Here is a 20,757-nt window from a genome sequence, read left to right as displayed (position 1 = left end):
TTAGTGGAAAAAACCCTTCTTTAGAACATCCGTGACTTAGATGGAGCAGAGAGTGTCTCTCGCGGACCCAGTATTTTGGGGCATCACATTGACAGGTGACAGCCAAATTGTTTCAGTGGCCATTACATGTACATGTAATGCTCAATTCATGTAGGGTGGTGCTGCCGGGAAATGAAAATCTTACTGCAAACTACCTACAGATGTCAGCTAATTTCAGAGGTCCTAATCTGTGTCCAGTTTATTTTCAGGGGTCCATCCTAACAAGAACGCATTCATCTAATTAGCCAGATTGAAGCAAAGCATCCTATCCTACTATGGTTAAACCGTAATGAAACTCACATTACTGGTCTAAAGTTTGGGCACTATTGTTCATGTGATAGTTTTCCTAATCCTTATTGGAACGTGCACATTGTAAATTCAGACTGAAGGCAGTAAATGTACATGGAACACATGTGGAAACCACTATGAAACAAACCAGGATATGTGTTACAAGTTAGATTCCTTATTGTGCCTTCCCTTTACGCTGATGAAAACTGAACAATCCCTTGGCATTGCCTCAAGCAGATTCATCAGGTCGCTACCTGGAATAAACATTTTACCAACTAAAAATTTCCAAATTTAACATATATGCAATGGACTCCTTTTTTTTTTTCTTTGTACAGTATCTATCTCCAAAATGTGGCACTAGCGGGTTAGTTTTCTTTATTTATCGGAAAGACCCAATTTGCAAAACAATTCAAGGAGACGCCTGGCTGCTGTTAGGATATGACTAAAATGGGTAGAAGTTGCCTACAAGGGAACCCAACAATAATTTTGATTTATTTCTGCTTTTGAATTCAGTGCCACCCAACCAGAAGATCGCCGAGAATATGCAGCCAAGGTATCTGGAAGATGAGGGTTTATACATCGGCGAGAGGCCAAAAGTATCCAGAACCAACCAAAACCTCCTGGAGAATCGGATATTACAACAGGATGAGGTACTAAAATTGGCTGGTATTTTTATTGGTCTACATTTAAAGAGCAGCTTCTTATAAAAATTTTCAAATATTTGGTACCAAAATAACTGTGATCGTGCCTGAGTCTTAAATAAAACCGCGAGTAAATGCCAATTTTGCCTGTTGGACTTTAAGGCTCCAATTTATAGTAATCTGAAGCCTGAATCATGTTTAAAGGTATCTGTAGCTGCTAATAGCAGTAATGTGTCTTCCTAGCACCTCCATCCATATAACTCTGGAAAAGAGATGGCAAACGTTTCTTACTTAATCTTTGAGAATGGAGATTTGAGATGTGTTCTTGGTAATGTAGGGTTTAATACGACCTAAATTACTTTTCACACTTGCCTAATTGATGGGTCATTAAGGAAAATAAGTTGTAGCAGGACAACCACATGGCCCTTATAATTCAAAATTCAATTTTTATCGAAAGATTATATCATTCTCAATTACAAAGAAAAATAAACAGGACAATATCATCATCCATATATCATAGAATATAAGTATAACGTCCAATAAAACAACAAGTTAAAGGAAGAAAAAGGAGGGAAGGGAACGTTTTAAGTCATCAGAATTCCATGGCATTTATACTTTCAGAGAACGTGATCTCAGTTGATATCATAGACAATCTTCAAATCTTTTCATATAAAAATGTGTCATCCCTGAAAAATCACTCAGTGCTGTCCACTTGGTTTCTCGCTGCCTGTTGTTAAGCGTAATCAGTCTAGCAGCCACCAAGACAGATTACAGGAAGTGGGGTCTCTGCTTCTTCTCTAGTATCTGTCCAATTGCACACAGGAAAAAGAGAGAGGTACACTTTTAGTTCAGTACAGCCAACACCGTTTCAGGAGCAATGCATGATGGAAGGAAAGAGAAGGGAAGCTCCAACACCTGTAGTGCTGGCAAAATACTAATCACGAGAATTTTGCGCCATGTAAAGAAATGGATAGCAAGTTAGAGACGAGAGAAAAGGGCTAGTTCCTCGGTTGGTATGTGCACGAAAACCTGTTTTATGTTGTGGGGGAGGATAAGTGCAACAATACGCTGCTTTTCTGTAGGTACTATTCATTGATTGTTTGTCTACTTTGGCAAATTGTTATATAAAAATACTGTATGAATTAGACTTGGTGTTTAGAGTCTAACCTCTCTTTTTTTATTTTGCTATGTATTATTTTAGGGAAAGAATTGGTTTGGGGACGATGGAAACATTTTAGCTTTGCCTAATCCAATAAAAGCCTCTCCTACGAGACCTCCAATATTCTCTCTACACGAAGGGATAGACCCGGCCTTGGAGACCATATACGTAAAGGTACACACAGTGTATGAAATATGTAAGGAGATTGATTTATGACATGTGCACAGATTCTGATCATATTATCTACTCCCTGCGGAAGCCTTTCTACCGCTCCTCGTCCGGTGTACTTGATCTGCCCTTCTCTGTCTTGCCTTGTCTGTTTCCCTGTGGAGCACGGTGTTCATACTGGTAATTAGAGCTCATTGTTTTTCTTCTGGTTATATTACAGAATATGACTTTGCACTGACTTTTAGGATTGTGTAGATTTTACGTTGCCCTTTCTCTTTTCAATCTTCATTAAAGACCCCGTTATAAACTATGGACGTCAGAGAGGTACAAGACTAATATAGATGGCACATAGCAGGCGCCCTTATAATAGATTTTGCATTGGGACACAACAAGTTCAGATTAGGTTTCTGTATGAAATAATATGCCAAGCGGAATCCATGTCATCTTTTTGCATATCCCCCAAAAAATACAGTGGGGCAAAAAAGTATTTAGTCAGTCAGCAATAGTGCAAGTTCCACCACTTAAAAAGATAGAGGCGTCTGTAATTTACATCATAGGTAGACCTCAACTATGGGAGACAAACTGAGAAAAAAAAATCCAGAAAATCACATTGTCTGTTTTTTTATCATTTTATTTGCATATTATGGTGGAAAATAAGTATTTGGTCAGAAACAAACAATCAAGATTTCTGGCTCTCACAGACCTGTAGCTTCTTCTTTAAGAGTCTCCTCTTTCCTCCACTCATTACCTGTAGTAATGGCACCTGTTTAAACTTGTTATCAGTATAAAAAGACACCTGTGCACACCCTCAAGCAGTCTGACTCCAAACTCCACTATGGTGAAGACCAAAGAGCTGTCAAAGGACACCAGAAACAAAATTGTAGCCCTGCACCAGGCTGGGAAGACTGAATCTGCAATAGCCAACCAGCTTGGAGTGAAGAAATCAACAGTGGGAGCAATAATTAGAAAATGGAAGACATACAAGACCACTGATAATCTCCCTCGATCTGGGGCTCCACGCAAAATCCCACCCCGTGGGGTCAGAATGATCACAAGAACGGTGAGCAGAAATCCCAGAACCACGCGGGGGGACCTAGTGAATGAACTGCAGAGAGCTGGGACCAATGTAACAAGGCCTACCATAAGTAACACACTACGCCACCATGGACTCAGATCCTGCAGTGCCAGACGTGTCCCACTGCTTAAGCCAGTACATGTCCGGGCCCGTCTGAAGTTTGCTAGAGAGCATTTGGATGATCCAGAGGAGTTTTGGGAGAATGTCCTATGGTCTGATGAAACCAAACTGGAACTGTTTGGTAGAAACACAACTTGTCGTGTTTGGAGGAAAGAGAATACTGAGTTGCATCCATCAAACACCATACCTACTGTAAAGCATGGTGGTGGAAACATCATGCTTTGGGGCTGTTTCTCTGCAAAGGGGCCAGGACGACTGATCCGGGTACATGAAAGAATGAATGGGGCCATGTATCGTGAGATTTTGAGTGCAAACCTCCTTCCATCAGCAAGGGCATTGAAGATGAAACGTGGCTGGCTCTTTCAACATGACAATGATCCAAAGCACACCGCCAGGGCAACGAAGGAGTGGCTTCGTAAGAAGCATTTCAAGGTCCTGGAGTGGCCTAGCCAGTCTCCAGATCTCAACCCTATAGAAAACCTTTGGAGGGAGTTGAAAGTCCGTGTTGCCAAGCGAAAAGCCAAAAACATCACTGCTCTAGAGGAGATCTGTATGGAGGAATGGGCCAACATACCAACAACAGTGTGTGGCAACCTTGTGAAGACTTACAGAAAACATTTGACCTCTGTCATTGCCAACAAAGGATATATTGCAAAGTATTGAGATGAAATTTTGTTTCTGACCAAATACTTATTTTCCACCGTAATATGCAAATAAAATGTTAAAAAAACAGACAATGTGATTTTCTGGATTTTTTTTTCTCAGTTTGTCTCCCATAGTTGAGGTCTACCTATGATGTAAATTACAGACGCCTCTCATCTTTTTAAGTGGTGGAACTTGCACTATTGCTGACTGACTAAATACTTTTTTGCCCCACTGTAGGTGTTTGAGATTAGAACTATTTTCAGATTATGATAGGTTGTGATCATAAAAATCCAAATTATTAATGTTCACAAATTTTAGACTTTTGCCTACTTTGACTAATCGGCCTTAAAGTTGAAAATTACTCAAAATGTCCTCTTATTGATTGCAGCTATTTCTCTAAAATTGGGACTTTACATTACATTATATGTGGTGGGGGTTGTTATATTTAAGATATATATATATATATAGAGATATGCTCATCAACCGTACCCTAAACATGTGCTAAGGCTGTTACCAGCCCAGCATAAGCCAAAAGAGTGTCCAGGTTCAGCTAATGTGCTTCAACCTACATCTGTTTTTTAGAGTATTGAAAATATATTCAAATACACTTTTTTTATTGCAAAGGTTTAATGCACTGAACAAATTGATTCTAAATACCGTAAATTAATTTGGCCACAAATTTTCCTCCAAAAGTCAAATTCTAACAAATCCAACATTTTTGGGATTCGATTTGCATGAATCTTGCCAGCTGCCATTTTGTTGTATTTTCAGGTCTTGCAAGACGCTAAAAAAGCAATAAACTATTACACTTCCCTCTTCTCGGCTTTCCCCATACTTTTCCTGCTGCCCCTGACCAGTCCTCCAATTCCTCTTTGGCCTTCTTCTCGATCCTATGTAGTTTACTGGAAGGTGCCACCACTGAGTAGACCCTCACGTTGTCACTTGGGGCCCAACAAACGTCATTGACGTGAATGCTGTGCCTTACATCCCACGTAAGGCACGATTTTCATCATTAAGGTGATTGATGTATGTTGAACCATATGGAGCCTTGTCAACTTCAGTGCTGCAAAAGAAAAGACCCGAAAGTAGAAGACAGCCGAAGAGGACCTGATCTGAGGAATAGGCAGCAGTGGGACAGATATGGGGAGGTCTGAGGACTCAGGAGTATACTAGATTATTGTTCTTTTTTTAATCCATTCCCAGTAGATTCACTTTACACCAAATGTATTCATTTTCAATGAAATCCTTCCCACCATACACTTTGAATGGAGTGAATCAGCCTGAATTGAATGTTGGGAGATTCATTAAACTCATTGGAGTCAACGGATGTCTTTTGCACCTGTATGTCTCGCTTATGGAAGCATTGAGGCCATAAATTTACAATAATTTACAGACTGTTATAAAGGTTATGCAGGTAAACAAACTTTTGTCAGATATGTCTCCCACCAGCAAAAATAGAATTGCTTACATGAAGACTAAGTCTCGAAATCCCACTGTACTCTACTGGAAGACGTCTATATCCTTCTGCATGTTGGACCTTAAATTCTTCTCATTCTGTTTTATTCAAAGGCGGTCCATTCAAAAAAGTCCCGTCAGTACATGGTGGAGTCTGGAGGACTTCAAGGAGAGTTTCAGTTGGACATTGATATTTCTGGGATCGTTTTTACCCATCACCCACTTTTTAGTAGAGAACATGTCCTGGCGTCCCGGTTATCTCAGCTTTATGATCAGTATCTGGGAAGGAAGCAGAAGAACCTTTCCAACCTCCTGTCAGACAAGGTACGTGGTTAGTTGTCATCTGAAGTGGTGGCTGCTTTACCAAGGTCTGTAAGATATTGAAATAATGAATTTTATTGTTCAAATGCTCAAAAGTGCGTCAAACATAATGGTTGGACGTCTTGAAGCCTTCGTAATAAATTCAAATATTTCGGAATAGTTGTTTTATTTTTAACTTTTTCTCTCTTGTTGTGATAAAGCTACATGCACTGAGGAATGCAGTACAAAACATTTCCACTGGAGGCGCTGCCCATATCTCCAGCACTGTGGCTGAACAAAGTATCTCTGAATATAAAGTGGAAATCAGGTGAGCTGGCCATCATGAAGGTACAACATTATCTATATGGGGTTAGCCACTTTTTCTAATGCGTTTGCTAACACGTAAGTATTCCAGGTTCTCTTCCTGTACTTGTTAGTGCCGCCTTCCTGCACAGCTCTGCTGTTCTCTGCATAGCTGCTGCTTGAGGAGCCAGTGAACAGAACTGCCCATCAGCCTCTTCCAATGGGAAAACACTTCATACGGGAAGACTGTGCAGTCTGTGAGGAAGGAGGGGAACCAGTAATAATTATATTATAAGTGCTGTAAAATAAAGTCCTCAACACATCTGTTAAATTAAAGCTAAAGTGGCCAGCCCCTTTAAATTGCTTTGGGTCATTAACAATTTTTATTCTATATAGTGAAATATATATTGCATGCGATTTGGGCTGGTCATACGTTGTAGATGTATTGCGACCCGACCGATTTCAGCAAGACCGGCCAACCATCCAATGTACTAATCAGTGGCATACCGCCAATGGCAAAAGGTCACTTTATTGTTTTATGGCCCATAAGCTGGGAGGTGCCGTATTGCCCTGCCCCTTGCTTGGCATCTGCAACTCCTCCCAAATTCACTGTGTATGTATGGCTGATGCCAGGGAGTTCTGTATGGAACGAGCTCACATCTTGAGCCTGCGCCATACCCTACAGGTATTGTATACAGCAGACAACTGCCTCTATTGGAGGTAGGTCTGATCAAAGCAGTTCACGTCTTTTGATGGTGAACATTTAATTTAAGTGGTTGGTTGAGAGTGGGCCTTCTGTCTCCCCCACTGGGTCTCCATGACATAATAGCGTGAGAACAATTGGTTGTTTAATGGTAACTGTGGACCTTTCCTATGGGTCCCCAGGATTTCTATATACTCCCTTATTTCTAACTAGCCACCTGATGCAGATATGGAAGGAGATAAGTATCTGGCAGTTTCATCTCCACTCCTTGCTCCTTTGGTTCTTGAGGAGATAAGTCAACTCTAGAGGTCTCAGGTATCGGTTGCTCTCCTCTTCTTACTGTCTCGGCTGTAACACCTATATACAGTGGGGCAAAAAAGTATTTAGTCAGTCAGCAATAGTGCAAGTTCCACCACTTAAAAAGATGAGAGGCGTCTGTAATTTACATCATAGGTAGACCTCAACTATGGGAGACAAACTGAGAAAAAAAAATCCAGAAAATCACATTGTCTGTTTTTTTAACATTTTATTTGCATATTATGGTGGAAAATAAGTATTTGGTCAGAAACAAACAATCAAGATTTCTGGCTCTCACAGACCTGTAACTTCTTCTTTAAGAGTCTCCTCTTTCCTCCACTCATTACCTGTAGTAATGGCACCTGTTTAAACTTGTTATCAGTATAAAAAGACACCTGTGCACACCCTCAAACAGTCTGACTCCAAACTCCACTATGGTGAAGACCAAAGAGCTGTCAAATGACACCAGAAACAAAATTGTAGCCCTGCACCAGGTTGGGAAGACTGAATCTGCAATAGCCAACCAGCTTGGAGTGAAGAAATCAACAGTGGGAGCAATAATTAGAAAATGGAAGACATACAAGACCACTGATAATCTCCCTCGATCTGGGGCTCCACGCAAAATCCCACCCCGTGGGGTCAGAATGATCACAAGAACGGTGAGCAAAAATCCCAGAACCACGCGGGCGGACCTAGTGAATGAACTGCAGAGAGCTGGGACCAATGTAACAAGGCTTACCATAAGTAACACACTACGCCACCATGGACTCAGATCCTGCAGTGCCAGACGTATCCCACTGCTTAAGCCAGTACATGTCTGGGCCCGTCTGAAGTTTGCTAGAGAGCATTTGGATGATCCAGAGGAGTTTGGGGAGAATGTCCTATGGTCTGATGAAACCAAACTGGAACTGTTTGGTAGAAACACAACTTGTCGTGTTTGGAGGAAAAAGAATACTGAGTTGCATCCATCAAACACCATACCTACTGTAAAGCATGGTGGTGGAAACATCATGCTTTGGGGCTGTTTCTCTGCAAAGGGGCCAGGACGACTGATCCGGGTACATGAAAGAATGAATGGGGCCATGTATCGTGAGATTTTGAGTGCAAACCTCCTTCCATCAGCAAGGGCATTGAAGATGAAACGTGGCTGGGTCTTTCAACATGACAATGATCCAAAGCACACCGCCAGAGCAACGAAGGAGTGGCTTCGTAAGAAGCATATGAAGGTCCTGGAGTGGCCTAGCCAGTCTCCAGATCTCAACCCTATAGAAAACCTTTGGAGGGAGTTGAAAGTCCGTGTTGCCAAGCGAAAAGCCAAAAACATCACTGCTCTAGAGGAGATCTGCATGGAGGAATGGGCCAACATACCAACAACAGTGTGTGGCAACCTTGTGAAGACTTACAGAAAACGTTTGACCTCTGTCATTGCCAACAAAGGATATATTACAAAGTATTGAGATGAAATTTTGTTTCTGACCAAATACTTATTTTCCACCATAATATGCAAATAAAATGTTAAAAAAACAGACAATGTGATTTTCTGGATTTTTTTTTCTCAGTTTGTCTCCCATAGTTGAGGTCTACCTATGATGTAAATTACAGACGCCTCTCATCTTTTTAAGTGGTGGAACTTGCACTATTGCTGACTGACTAAATACTTTTTTGCCCCACTGTATATGAAGGATAGAAAAGTTGTTGGCTGAAGAAAGGTCCAGGTCTTATTTCCCAACATGTCTGAATTTTCTGTCCCATGAAAACATTGCCATAGCCCACCCTTGGATCTCCTATTGAGTGTTAATAACATCTGCCTTCCATAAAGTTTAGCCACAACCACAGAAGTGGTTCCACATGGCAGCGCTTTGTCCTAGCAAGGCACATTACCTCATAGAAAGCATGCTTCGAGAATGTTGGTGACATATTGAGGAGCAATGGTTTCACTTATGTGCGGCTTCACTGCTCTTCTAATAAATTAGACAAGTCTAATTGGAATCAGACCATTATACATAAATTGTGACCATAATGAAATTCACATTCCTTCTCGTATTGTTTTTCTCATCTTCTATTATTACTTTTATCACTGACAATAAATTACGATGCCAGCAAGAGAGGTGAGAATTATTTTTTGCGAGAGCAAAAAAAAAAAAGTTTAGTACAAAATTTTTTTTAATTAAAATATGACTGAAGAAATAATATAATAATAAATAAAAATAGGATATTAGAAGTTAAAAGTGAAAGCGGCATCATGGGAGAAAATGCTTTAAATTAAAAACATAATAATAAAATAAATTAACGACACACAACACTTTAACTTGTCCGAAGACCTCAAACAGCTATCTAGAAAGCAAGTAAAGAAAAGAAAAAATTGAAGGTCAAAAGGTTTTCTGCTTTGGACATGGTGTTTTTGTTAGAGGTGAATCATCTATAATATCAATAAATGTTTAATTTCTTTACTAGTGATGAGCGAGTATTCTCGTTACTCGAGATTTCTCGAGCACGCTCGGGTGACCTCCAAGTATTTGTTAGTGTTCGGAGATTTAGTTTTCATCGCGGCAGCTGGATGATTTACAGCTACTAGCCAGGCTGAGTACATGTGGGGGTTGCCTGGTTGCTAGGGAATCCCCACATGTAATCAAGCAGGCTAATAGCTGTAAATCATTCAGTTGCTGCGATGAAAACTAAATCTCCGAACACTAATAAATACTCGGAGATCACCCGAGCGTGCTCGAGAAAACCCGTGCAACGAGTACACTCGCTCATCACTATTCTTTACAGCTCCTACGCAGGGGTAAGGCTTTTTTGTAGCTGCTTTCAACAACCTCTCTTTCTTGTGTTTCATGTCGAAAGGTCAAAAAATAAATGTGGGAAATTTTGCCATGACTATAGTTAGAGCAGATTATAGATTCACTGATGAGCAAAAGGGTGACAAATGTTTAGAATTTTTGAGTTTCAGGCTCCTTATCTCGCAATCCACTACTGCTCAGAACGTGAGACCACCATCATTTTATAGACAATCCTCTTGGCTATCTCATGCATAGTTTTGATTTTCAACTATTTAGCATATGATTAGTTATGCAGATTCTTGTCACGTCACTGCATTGTTCCTGTTTTGATCCTGGTGCAGGTAAAATCTTTTTCCTCCTTTTATACTACAAATTGCAACCTGTTCTCACATTGCCTAACAGCTCAGTGTGTTATTAGGTTGATTCTCAAGCGAAAGGTCACTGGTTCGAATTGAGGAGCAGCAATGAAGATTTCGCAAGAAAAGAGAAATGGCATCATCAAGCTCATCGATAGCGGTCTCTTGGCCAAGAAAATTGTCAAACTGCATCATGTGAGTTCAATGACAGCTGGAAGAATACAAAATGAAGTCCGTCCATCCATTCAAAAGCCGAAAGGTAGATATCCAGGCAAAATACTGGAGTCAACAAGTCTGGAATGGTTGCTCGAAAAAAGGTAAAGAATAGTGATGAGCGAGGGTACTCGTTGCTCGGGTGGTCTCCGAGTATTTGTAACTGCTCAGAGATTTAGTTTTCCTTGCCACCGCTGAATGATTTACAGCTATTAGCCAGCTTGAATACATGTGGGGATTCCCTAGCAACCAGGCAACCCCCACATGTACTCAGCCTGGCTCATAGCTGTAAATCATGCAGCTGAGATGAAAATGTAATCTCCGAACACTAACAAATACTCGGAGACCACCCGAGCTTGGGAAAACCCGAACGAGTATATTCGCTCATCACTAGTTCAGAAGTCTTGATTTCAATATTGTCATAGGAAATGCCGGCTCAAGTTTGCAAAAAAGTGGACAGTAAAAGATTGGAAACGGGTGATTTGGAGCGAAGAGACAAAAGTCAATAGACTAAGCTCTGATGGGTGCAAATGAGTCTGGAAGAAACAAGGGAACAGGGGCTAATGTTTTGAGAAATTGAAGGAGCTGTCAAGTTCGGTACAGGAAGCCTAATGATATGGGATTGTTTCACAGCCAAAGGAGTTGGATACTTCACCAGGATCAATGCTGAGCATCCTACATTACAAGTTACTTTGTACACTCTAGTACTATGGGTATGAAAATGACGACTGTGTTCCAGCAGGGCAACGACCCGAAAGATACGTCAAGATTGGTGAAGAAATGGATCAATGACAATGAAGTAGAGGTGCTGCAATGTCCGCAGACCTCAACCCAATCAAACACTTGTGGGTAGAGTTGAAGACAAACTGTATACAAGTGAGTGGACAAGTATGCATCAATTTTGAGAACGTTTAGAAGAGACCTGAAATCAGATTTCAGTCAAGATGTGTTTGAATCTTATCAAGAGCAGTGTTGAAAGCCAAAGGTGGATTGACAAAATTAAAATCAAAATTAGAATTTTTATTTGGAGTTAAACAGGAACAATGCAGTGACATGACAACAATCTGCATAACTAATCATATGCTAAATAGTTAAAAAAAAAATCTGACCAGCACATCCATGTAGTGTGAACAGGTGCAAGCTGCTTTGACTGCATGCAAAAAAAGGGGAGACAGCAGCACTCTTAGGAGTCAGACCAAGATATATGCAAACACGAGATCTAAACTACGTTGTTGCTAAATAAAATGTACTTCTAAAAAGAAGTACTTAAATGAAGGTTTTTGGCGCATAAATTGGCCAATTCATGTGAGCCCATCAACCACGGCAATGTGACACTTCTCTGATGGGTCCTAACATCCTAAACATGCCTCTCTCTGGTTATAAACTTACAATTTTATATGTGCATGTAGGAACCAACACTAATTAAAATCACCATTGAGCTGATGGGAGGAGTGCAGAGTCAGAAAGGAGGCAGTCACAACCTCCAATGGCAAACTACAAAAAACCTGACCAGCACCTCCATATAGTGTGAACAGGTGCAGAGAAGAACCCCTTGGAATAAATAACTGCGATCAGTCTCTTCCTGTAACAATCAACAAACTTATTACATCTCTCAACTGAATCACTTTTTTTTGCAAACTGCTCCAGGTCTCTCATATTTGAAGGGCACCTTCTCCCAACAGCAATTTTAACCCCTTCACCTCTAGAGCGTTTTTCGGTTTTGCGTTTTCGTTTTTCGCTCCCCTTCTTCCCAGAGCCATAACTTTTTTTATTTTTCCATCAATATGGCCGTGTGAGGGCTTTTTTTTTTGCTGGACGAGTTTTACTTTTGAACGACATCATTGGTTTTACTATGTCGTGTACTAAAAACGGGAAAAAAATTCCAAGTGCGTGAAATTGCAAAAAAAAAAATGCAATCCCACACTTGTTTTTTGTTTGGCTTTTTTGCTAGGTTCACTAAATGCTAAAACTGACCTGCCATTATGATCCTCCAGGTCATTACGAGTTCATAGACACCAAACATGTTTAGGTTATGTTTTATCTAAGTGGTTAAAAAAATTCCAAACTTTGCTAAAAAAATAAATAAAAAAATGCAATTTTCTGATACCTGTAGCATCTCCATTTTTCGTGATCTCGGGTCGGGTGTTGGCTTATTTTTTGCGTGCTGAGCTGACGTTTTTAATGCTACCATTTTGGTGCAGATACAAACTTTAATCGCCCATTATTGCATTTTAATGCAATGTCGCGGCGACCCAAAAAAATTAATTTGGGCACTTTTACTTTTTTCTCACTACGCCGTATAGCGATCAGGTTAATCCATTTTTTATTGATATATATGGCGATTCTGAACTCGGCGATACCAAATATGTGTATTTTTATTGTTTTATTTTGAATGGTTCGAAAGGCGGAGATTTGAACTTTTATATTTAAAAAAAAATTTTTTATATATTTTTAAACACCTTTTTTTTTTTACTTTTGCCATGCTTCAATAGTCTCCACAGGAGACTAGAAGCTGGCACAACTCGATCAGCTCTGCTACATAGAGCCAATGCTCAGATCGCCTCTATGTAGTAGATTTGCTGAGTTGCTATGAGCGCCGACCTCTGAGTGGCGCTCATAGCAATCCGGCTCTGACAACCATAGAGGTCTCAAAGAGATCTCTGGTTGTCATGCCGACAAACCGATGACCCCCGATCACATGGTCGGAAGCGTGAATTAAATGCCGCTGTCAATTTGACAGCGGCATTTAACTAGTTAATAGCCGCGGGTGGATCGCGATTCCACCCGTGGCTATTGCGGGCACATGTCAGCTGTTCAAAACAGCTGACATTTCGCAGAAAAGATTTGGGCTCACCACTGGAGCCCACATCAAAGCGGGGGATACCGACACCCGCGTACTATTACGCCTGATGTCGGTAAGGGGTTAAAATATCTCCACATGTGTCCAAGGGGATTTAGATCCGGACTCATTGCTGGCCACTTCAGAACTCTCCAGCTCTGTTTCCATCCATTTCTGGTTGTTTCTTGAAGTATGTTTGGGGTCATTTTCCTGCTGGAAGACCAATGGCTGTTGAAGTAATGGTTATTATTGTATTTATTGCATCAACTATTTACTACTGTTTAATAGTGCAAGATTGTCTGTCTACAGCAATAGTATTATATTACCAATAATGCATTGATAAAAGCAGAAAAAAAAAATTATAGGAAGTTCATGCTCACTGTGTGTGGAGCTGGAGCACATTTTAGTTTCACTTTGAAAGCTGACAGAAAAGATGCTAAGATCCTAAGCTATAAGAAATACCAGTTGTAAGCTGTGTTATCTTTGTTCCTGAATAAATATATATTCACTGCTGAATGGCTGGATAGTAGAGCGATTAATCCGCTGCCAGGACACAAACCCAGCTTTCTGACATTGTGCGTTATATTGCGACCCAAAATCCTTTGGTAATCTTCAGATTTCATGATGCCTTGCACACAGGCATCCAGAGGCAGCAAAACATCTTTGAACCTCCATCATATTTGACTGTAGGTACTATGTTCTCTTCTTTGTAGGCCTTATTCTGTTTTCGATAAACAGAAGGATTTTGTCTTACTCATGTACAATTTGGCAGACTGCAGTCTAGCTTTTTATGTCTCCCTGTCAGCAGTGGAGTCCTCCTGGGTCTCCTGCCATAGTGTATTATTTCATTCAAATGTCGATAAGTGGTTTGTGCTGAAACTGATGGACAATGAGCCTGCAGGACAGCTTGAATTTCTTTGGAAGTTGATTGGGACTGCTTATCCACCATCTAGACTATCCTACGTTGCAACCATTTATCAATTTTTCTTTGCTGTCCACATAAAGGGAGATTAGCTACAGTGCCATGGGTTGTAAACTTCTTGATTATGTTGCACACCGTGTACAAAGAAACCTCAAGATCTCTGGAGATCGATTTGTAACTTTGAGATTGTTAATATTGTTCAACAATTATGGTCCTTAGACAGTTCTCGTCTCCTCTTTCTGTTCTCCAAGATAGGGTGGGACACACAGACAAAATGCAGAGACTGCGTAAACTTTTGCCCTTTTCATCTGGTTTCAGGTGTGATTTTCATATTGTCCACACCTGTTATTTTCAACAGGTGAGTTTGAACGAGCATCACATTCTTGACAAAGTTGAATACCCACAAATCACGTGTAATTACAACAATTTTCTGGGAGAAATAGTTCATTTTCTGGAACAACATCAAGAGTGCCAACGCTTTCAGCCATGACTACATGTGGAGGTCGCTTTTACATTACTAAGGCTATATTTGCGCTAAAGAACTTGAAAGGGGTTGGATACAGTCCTAGGAGACCTCAGAGTATTACAAAAAATTATTTAAGGCAATTGGAGTACCTGCAATTCACAACAAAAATTACTGTATTTTTCGGACTAGAAGACGCACCGGACAATAAGACACACTTAAGTTTTGGAGGAGGAAAACACAAAAAAATTGAAGCAAAAAAAGTGATCATGATGCATTGTTATGAGGGGAGGGGGATCTGTTGCTGACAGTGTTATAGGGGTAATGTCCCCTAATTCTGTACTAATATCCCCCATCCTGGTATGTATATGTCCAGAATCCAAGTATGCATTTCCCCCCCCCCTTACTGATATATATGATCGCCATCCTGATATACATTGCCCCATCATGCTGCACAAATAAAAAAAATAAAGCATTATACTTCCCTCGGCTCCCTCTCAGCGTCCTGTTCCGATGCCAGCAGTTGATTTCAGCTTGTAAGCAGTGAATGACAGTGACGCCATGCACAGCTTGCACGCCGAGGTCAGCTGCCAGAAAACACACTGTTGGCCTCAGCCGCCGGCTTCCTGCAGCTGCGATCATGTGTGCCCGCTCTTAAAGAGAATGACTATGCACTGATCTCCTCTCCAATGGGCGTGGGGAACAGTGAATATTCATTCTCTTTAATAGCGGGCACACATTGCAAGAAGGCGGCAGCTGCGGCTAATAATGTGTTCGCTATTAAAGAAGATGAATATTCACTGCTCCATACGCCCATAGTCCTTCCCATCTCTTGGCGCCGGCTTCGGTGCATAGAACTGGGCTGGACTATGGTCGTGGGGAGCAGTGATTTTTTTTTTTCTTTTTTTAAATTTATTTTTTTAACAGTGGGTACAGGTTTTAGCCGCAGGTGCCGCCTCCTGACTCCTGTGACCCACTCGTCTGCCACTCCCTCACCACCCCATCTACAGCCACAGCAGGTACATCCGGTCTATAAGACCCACCTCCCCATTTTTTCCAAACTTTTGGAGGAATAACGTGCGTCTTTTAGTCCAAAAACTATGGTAGCCAAAGTTGGCAAATTGAAATATTTGAAAGATTTATTCTCCTACTGTGTTATTGGTGTTACCCGTCACTGTAATCCTGCCTGTGATGATAATGAGATGACTGTTGAGAAGTGATCTCTACAGAACTGACATTATTAGCTTATCATGAGGCTCAGTGGCCAAAGGTTTTAAAGATTTTTATGTATAGTAACATAGAAAGTATGAAAAATGATATAAAAATATATTTAATATAAACCTAATTTTCTGATTATACGTTGCCTTTAAGGGCTAGAGCTGACAAGTTGGATAGGGGCTTATGGAATATTTTATTTTTCATTTCTCCTACCAGCAGTGATGATTTATATCAATATATATTTCCATCCCAGGCAAACAAGAAAATATCGAGATGCGGAGCAAGAAAGAGACAGAATTCTTCTCAAGTCCCTCATTAAAGTTTGGAAAGAGATCAAGTCTCTGCGCGATTTTCAGAAGTTCGCCAACACCCCTGTGAAACTCTACTTGCGAAAGTATGTAATGGTAGCATGTGGCTTGGAATGGGGCATATGGATGATGGGGAGACGCGCGTGTCCTAGGTGGAATGTAATGTGATGACAGCTAGAGTTATTGGCGACTTGTAGGATTGTAGAGAGAGCGCGGTCCTGATCTGGAAACCATTGTGATGATTTTAAAACTGCTGTAAACTGATGCATAAAATCTGTTCATGTAGCATCGGTGCGTACAGCACTCGCATGATGTAATGTCACGATTTGTCAGTGTGTGAACATTTTGCTCCTTTTTTTATCACATTATATTACAGGACATAAGTTTGAGGAAAAACTGCTGAAAAACCATCTGTCGATCCAAATCACCAGCTCTTTCTGTATATATACACGTATATTAGCCAATATTCAAGTGAATACTAAATATGTCTGACGATTCTCTCGGTAGAGCCACGTCAGACTTTGGAAATTTAAAAGACTATGCCGTTGTACAGAAATAGAGCTTGGAAAAGAAGAAAAACTGCAGCGATGGACGAGCGTCGCCTGTGGATTTCTGAAATCCAGGGAAAGGAGCGGAAGGAAAGTTTTATTGATGCAAAGTGTTTCGGAGTTGGCCCGACTCCTTCTTGAGGTACAGAAATGTTGGAGTTAGATCAACTCTTAAACACTTTACGCCTGTCCCAGGACATTGTAAATCCATAGGCAGCACTCGTCCATCGCTGCAGTTTTTCTTCACTTTGAAACTTTTTAAAAAGCTTTAGCAGTTTTCTGCAATTGGGATGAAAATGCCTAATTGATGTACAAATGAGCAATTTCTGAAATCTACTTTATGAGCCTGGTTCAACAAACAGTTTGTTTGCAAATGTTCCAAATTGATTATGCAGCATGCAGTTACACAACGACTTTTGACGTCTTCAGCTCCGGCAATTTTTTAAAAAGTTTAACAGGAGTGTAGTGTAATGTAACCCAACAAATTCATTATAATTTATGGTGTGTATTATAGCACAACTGGCTTTTTTTTTCTTCATTTTCTTTTTATAACTCACCATTTTCATTATATTTTCTTTCGCTCTGAGTAGCGAGAACATTTTTCTTTAGAGGCAGCGAAATCTGTACATTTGTCTTGTACCTTGTCCTGTACCTTGTCCTGTACCTTGTCCTGTTTGCCTCCGCTGAGAAGTGGATAAACTTATATCCAGACTAGACAATGCTCTGTAAGCAAAATAATAGCGATGAGCGAACGTGCTCGGGATAAGATGTTATCTGAGCATGCTCGGGTGCTAATAGAGTATCTTAGTGTCTTCGGTGTGCTCGAAAAATATGTACTAGTTTCCATGGCTATTCGAGAGCCGCAACACATGCAGGGATTGCTTAACAAACAGGCAATCCATGCAGGTGTTGCGGCTATTGAACAGCCGTGAGACGTGCAGCCACGGGGACTCGAATAAGTATTTTGAACACGCCAAAGATACTCTACTAGCACAGGAGCATGCTTAGATAACACCTTATCCGAGCACATTTGCTCATCACTACTAAATACATCAGCAGCATCTGCACAAATGTTTCAATAATTTGGTACAATGTATAAGTTTGTAGACCTGAATGTTTAACTTACACATTAAGTAGAGTGAGCACAGTTTTATCCTTTTATAAACTTAGGGCAGAACCAACCTGGCAGCAAGCAAAATGGTGAGAAAGTGAAGGAAGAAGATTATTAGAAAGTTTTATAACATGTTTTGTTTATATGATGATTATTCTTTATCAACCTAAAAGCGGCACTGCAGCATTTTTTCTTTTTATTGCAGTGCTGAAGTAGTGATTCTAATGTAAGTTATCGGCACCTAGTCTGATATTCGCCTGCCGCAGTCTTCACCGCCCGTCACAGCCGCACCTGTCGGTCTCCAGCAGTTTGTGACCTGCCGGATCGCTCCAGTGTTTCATGGAGCGAGCTGGAGGTCACAACTCAATACAAGTCTATGAAATCGTCATTCTGGCTCTCATAGATATGCATCGAGAGCATGTGACATAACTTCTGACTTACTGACAGTCAGAAGTCGCGGTAACAAGATGCTGCCGGAACGGTGCAAAATATGGTGAAAACGCCAGAGGGTGAATAATAATATAATAATAATTTTTATTTATATAGCGCCAACATATTCCGCAGCGCTTTACAAATTATAGAGGGGACTTGTACAGACAATAGACATTACAGCATAACAGAGATCACAGTTCAAAACAGATACCAGGAGGAGTGAGGGCCCTGCTCGCAAGCTTACAGACTATGAGGAAAAGGGGAGACACGAGAGGTGGATGGTAACAATTGCTTTAGTTATTCGGACCAGCCATAGTGTAAGGCTCGGGTGTTCATGTAAAGCTGCATGAACCAGTTATTGCCTAAGTATGTAGCAGTAACGACACAGAGGGCTATTAACTGCATAAAGTGAATGAGAACATGATGCGAGGAACCTGATTTTTTTTTTTTTAAATAGGCCACACAGGGATCGTTAGGTTAATGCATTGAGGCGGTAGGCCAGTCTGAACAAATGAGTTTTTAGGGTACGCTTAAAACTGTGGGGATTAATCGTATTAACCTAGGTAGTGCATTCCAAAGAATCGGCGCAGCACGTGTAAAGTCTTGGAGACGGGAGTGGAAGGTTCTGATTATTGAGGATGCTAAACTGAGGTCATTAGCGGAGCGGAGGGCACGGGTAGGGTGGTAGACTGAGACCAGAGAGGAGATGTAGGGTGGTGCTGAGCCATGGAGTGCTTTGTGGATGAGGGTAGTAGTTTTGTACTGGATTCTGGAGTGGATGGGTAGCCAGTGTAATGACTGGCACAAGGTAGAGGCATCGGTGTAACGGTTGGTGAGGAATATGATCCTGGCAGCAGCATTCAGGACAGATTGGAGCGGGGAGAGTTTGGTAGGAGGGAGGCCGATTAGTAGAGAGTTACAATAGTCCAGACGAGAATGAATAAGTGAAACAGTAAGAGTTTTTGCAGAGTCGAAAGTAAGAAAAGGTCGAATTCTAGAAATGGTTTTGAGATGCAGGTAAGAAGAGCGAGCCAGTGATCGGATGTGGGGGGTGAATGAAAGCTCGGAATCAAGGATGACCCCAAGGCAGCGGGCATGTTTCTTTAGAGTAATGGTGGAACCGCACACGGAGATGGCAATGTCAGGCAAAGGTAGGTTAGTAGAGGGAGAGAACACGAGGAGTTCAGTTTTTGACAGGTTTAGTTTCAGATAGAGGGAGGACATGATGTTAGAGACAGCGGTAAGACAATCACTGGTGTTTTCTAAAAAGGTCGGTGTGACAACAGGAGAAGAGGTGTATAATTGGGTGTCGTCAGCATAGAGATGGTACTGGAAACCAAATCTACTGATTGTTTGTCCAATAGGGGCAGTATACAAAGAGAAGAGGAGGGGGCCTAGGACTGATCCTTGAGGAACCCCAACAGTAAGGGGAAGATGAGGGAGGAGGAACCAGCAAAATATACAGTGAAGGATCGGTCAGAGAGATAGGAGGAGAACCAGGAGAGAACGGTGTCCTTGAGGCCGATGGAGCGGAGCATAGTGAGGAGGAGCTGATGATCCACAGTATCGAATGCTGCTGAGAGATCCAAGAGAATTAGCATGGAGTAGTGACCATTAGATTTAGCTGTTAGTAGGTCATTAGAGACTTTAGTGAGGGCAGTTTCAGTAGAGTGTAAAGAGCGGAAACCAGATTGAAGAGGGTCGAGAAGAGAGTTATATGAGAGATAGCGGGTAAGACGGGAGTGGACCAGGCGTTCGAGGAGTTTAGAGATGAAGGGAAGATTAGAGGCAGGTTTATAATTAGCGGCACAGTTTTGATCGAGGGATGGTTTTTTAAGTAATGGATGTATGATGGCATGCTTAAATGAGGAGGGAAAAATACCGGAAGTGAGGGAAAGGTTGAATATTTTCTGGAGGAGATGTGACGGAATGGGGTCACTGGTGCAAGTGGTCGGGCGAGAAGAGGCAAGGAGCCTGCTTACTTCTTCTTCTGTAACTGCTTCAAAGTCAGAGAGTGAACTAGATGCAGTGGGGGAGGGAGGACAGTGCATGGTATGAAGAGATTGGGAGATGATTTCCTGTCGAATGTGGTCAATTTTTTCTTTGAAGTAATTGGCCAGATCGTCAGCACGGAGATCCGTGGTTGGGGCCTGCTCTCTTGGGTTGAGTAGGGACTGGAACGTGTCAAAGAGACGTTTAGGGTTATTGGACAGGGAGGTGATGAGGGTGTTGATATAGGTTTGTTTGAAGAGGTAAAGGGCAGAATTGTATGTTTTTAGCATGAACTTATAATGGATGAAATCTTCGGGTAGATTAGATTTTCTCCACAGACGTTCTGCGCACCTGGAGCACCGCTGCAGGAAACGTGTTTGCA

The 20,757-nt window shown here is 41.3% G+C and overlaps 1 protein-coding gene across 1 annotated transcript in view; it reads left to right on the top strand.

The window, feature by feature from the left end:
• The window catches only part of CC2D2A (coiled-coil and C2 domain containing 2A), a 149,469-nt gene that overhangs the window by 47,682 nt on the left and 81,030 nt on the right, over window positions 1-20,757 (top strand). Inside the window, exons 9-13 of the mRNA XM_069744723.1 lie at window positions 841-977; window positions 2,170-2,301; window positions 5,705-5,914; window positions 6,112-6,218; window positions 16,238-16,378. Of these exons, the coding sequence (XP_069600824.1) occupies window positions 841-977; window positions 2,170-2,301; window positions 5,705-5,914; window positions 6,112-6,218; window positions 16,238-16,378 (727 nt within the window). The remainder of the gene's footprint in view (window positions 1-840; window positions 978-2,169; window positions 2,302-5,704; window positions 5,915-6,111; window positions 6,219-16,237; window positions 16,379-20,757) is intronic.

The sequence above is a fragment of the Ranitomeya imitator genome, chromosome 1, assembly GCF_032444005.1.
Source record: "Ranitomeya imitator isolate aRanImi1 chromosome 1, aRanImi1.pri, whole genome shotgun sequence".
Lineage (NCBI taxonomy): Eukaryota > Metazoa > Chordata > Amphibia > Anura > Dendrobatidae > Ranitomeya > Ranitomeya imitator.
Note: the sequence above shows the minus strand (reverse complement) of the source record. Positions and strands in the feature narration are given on the sequence as shown.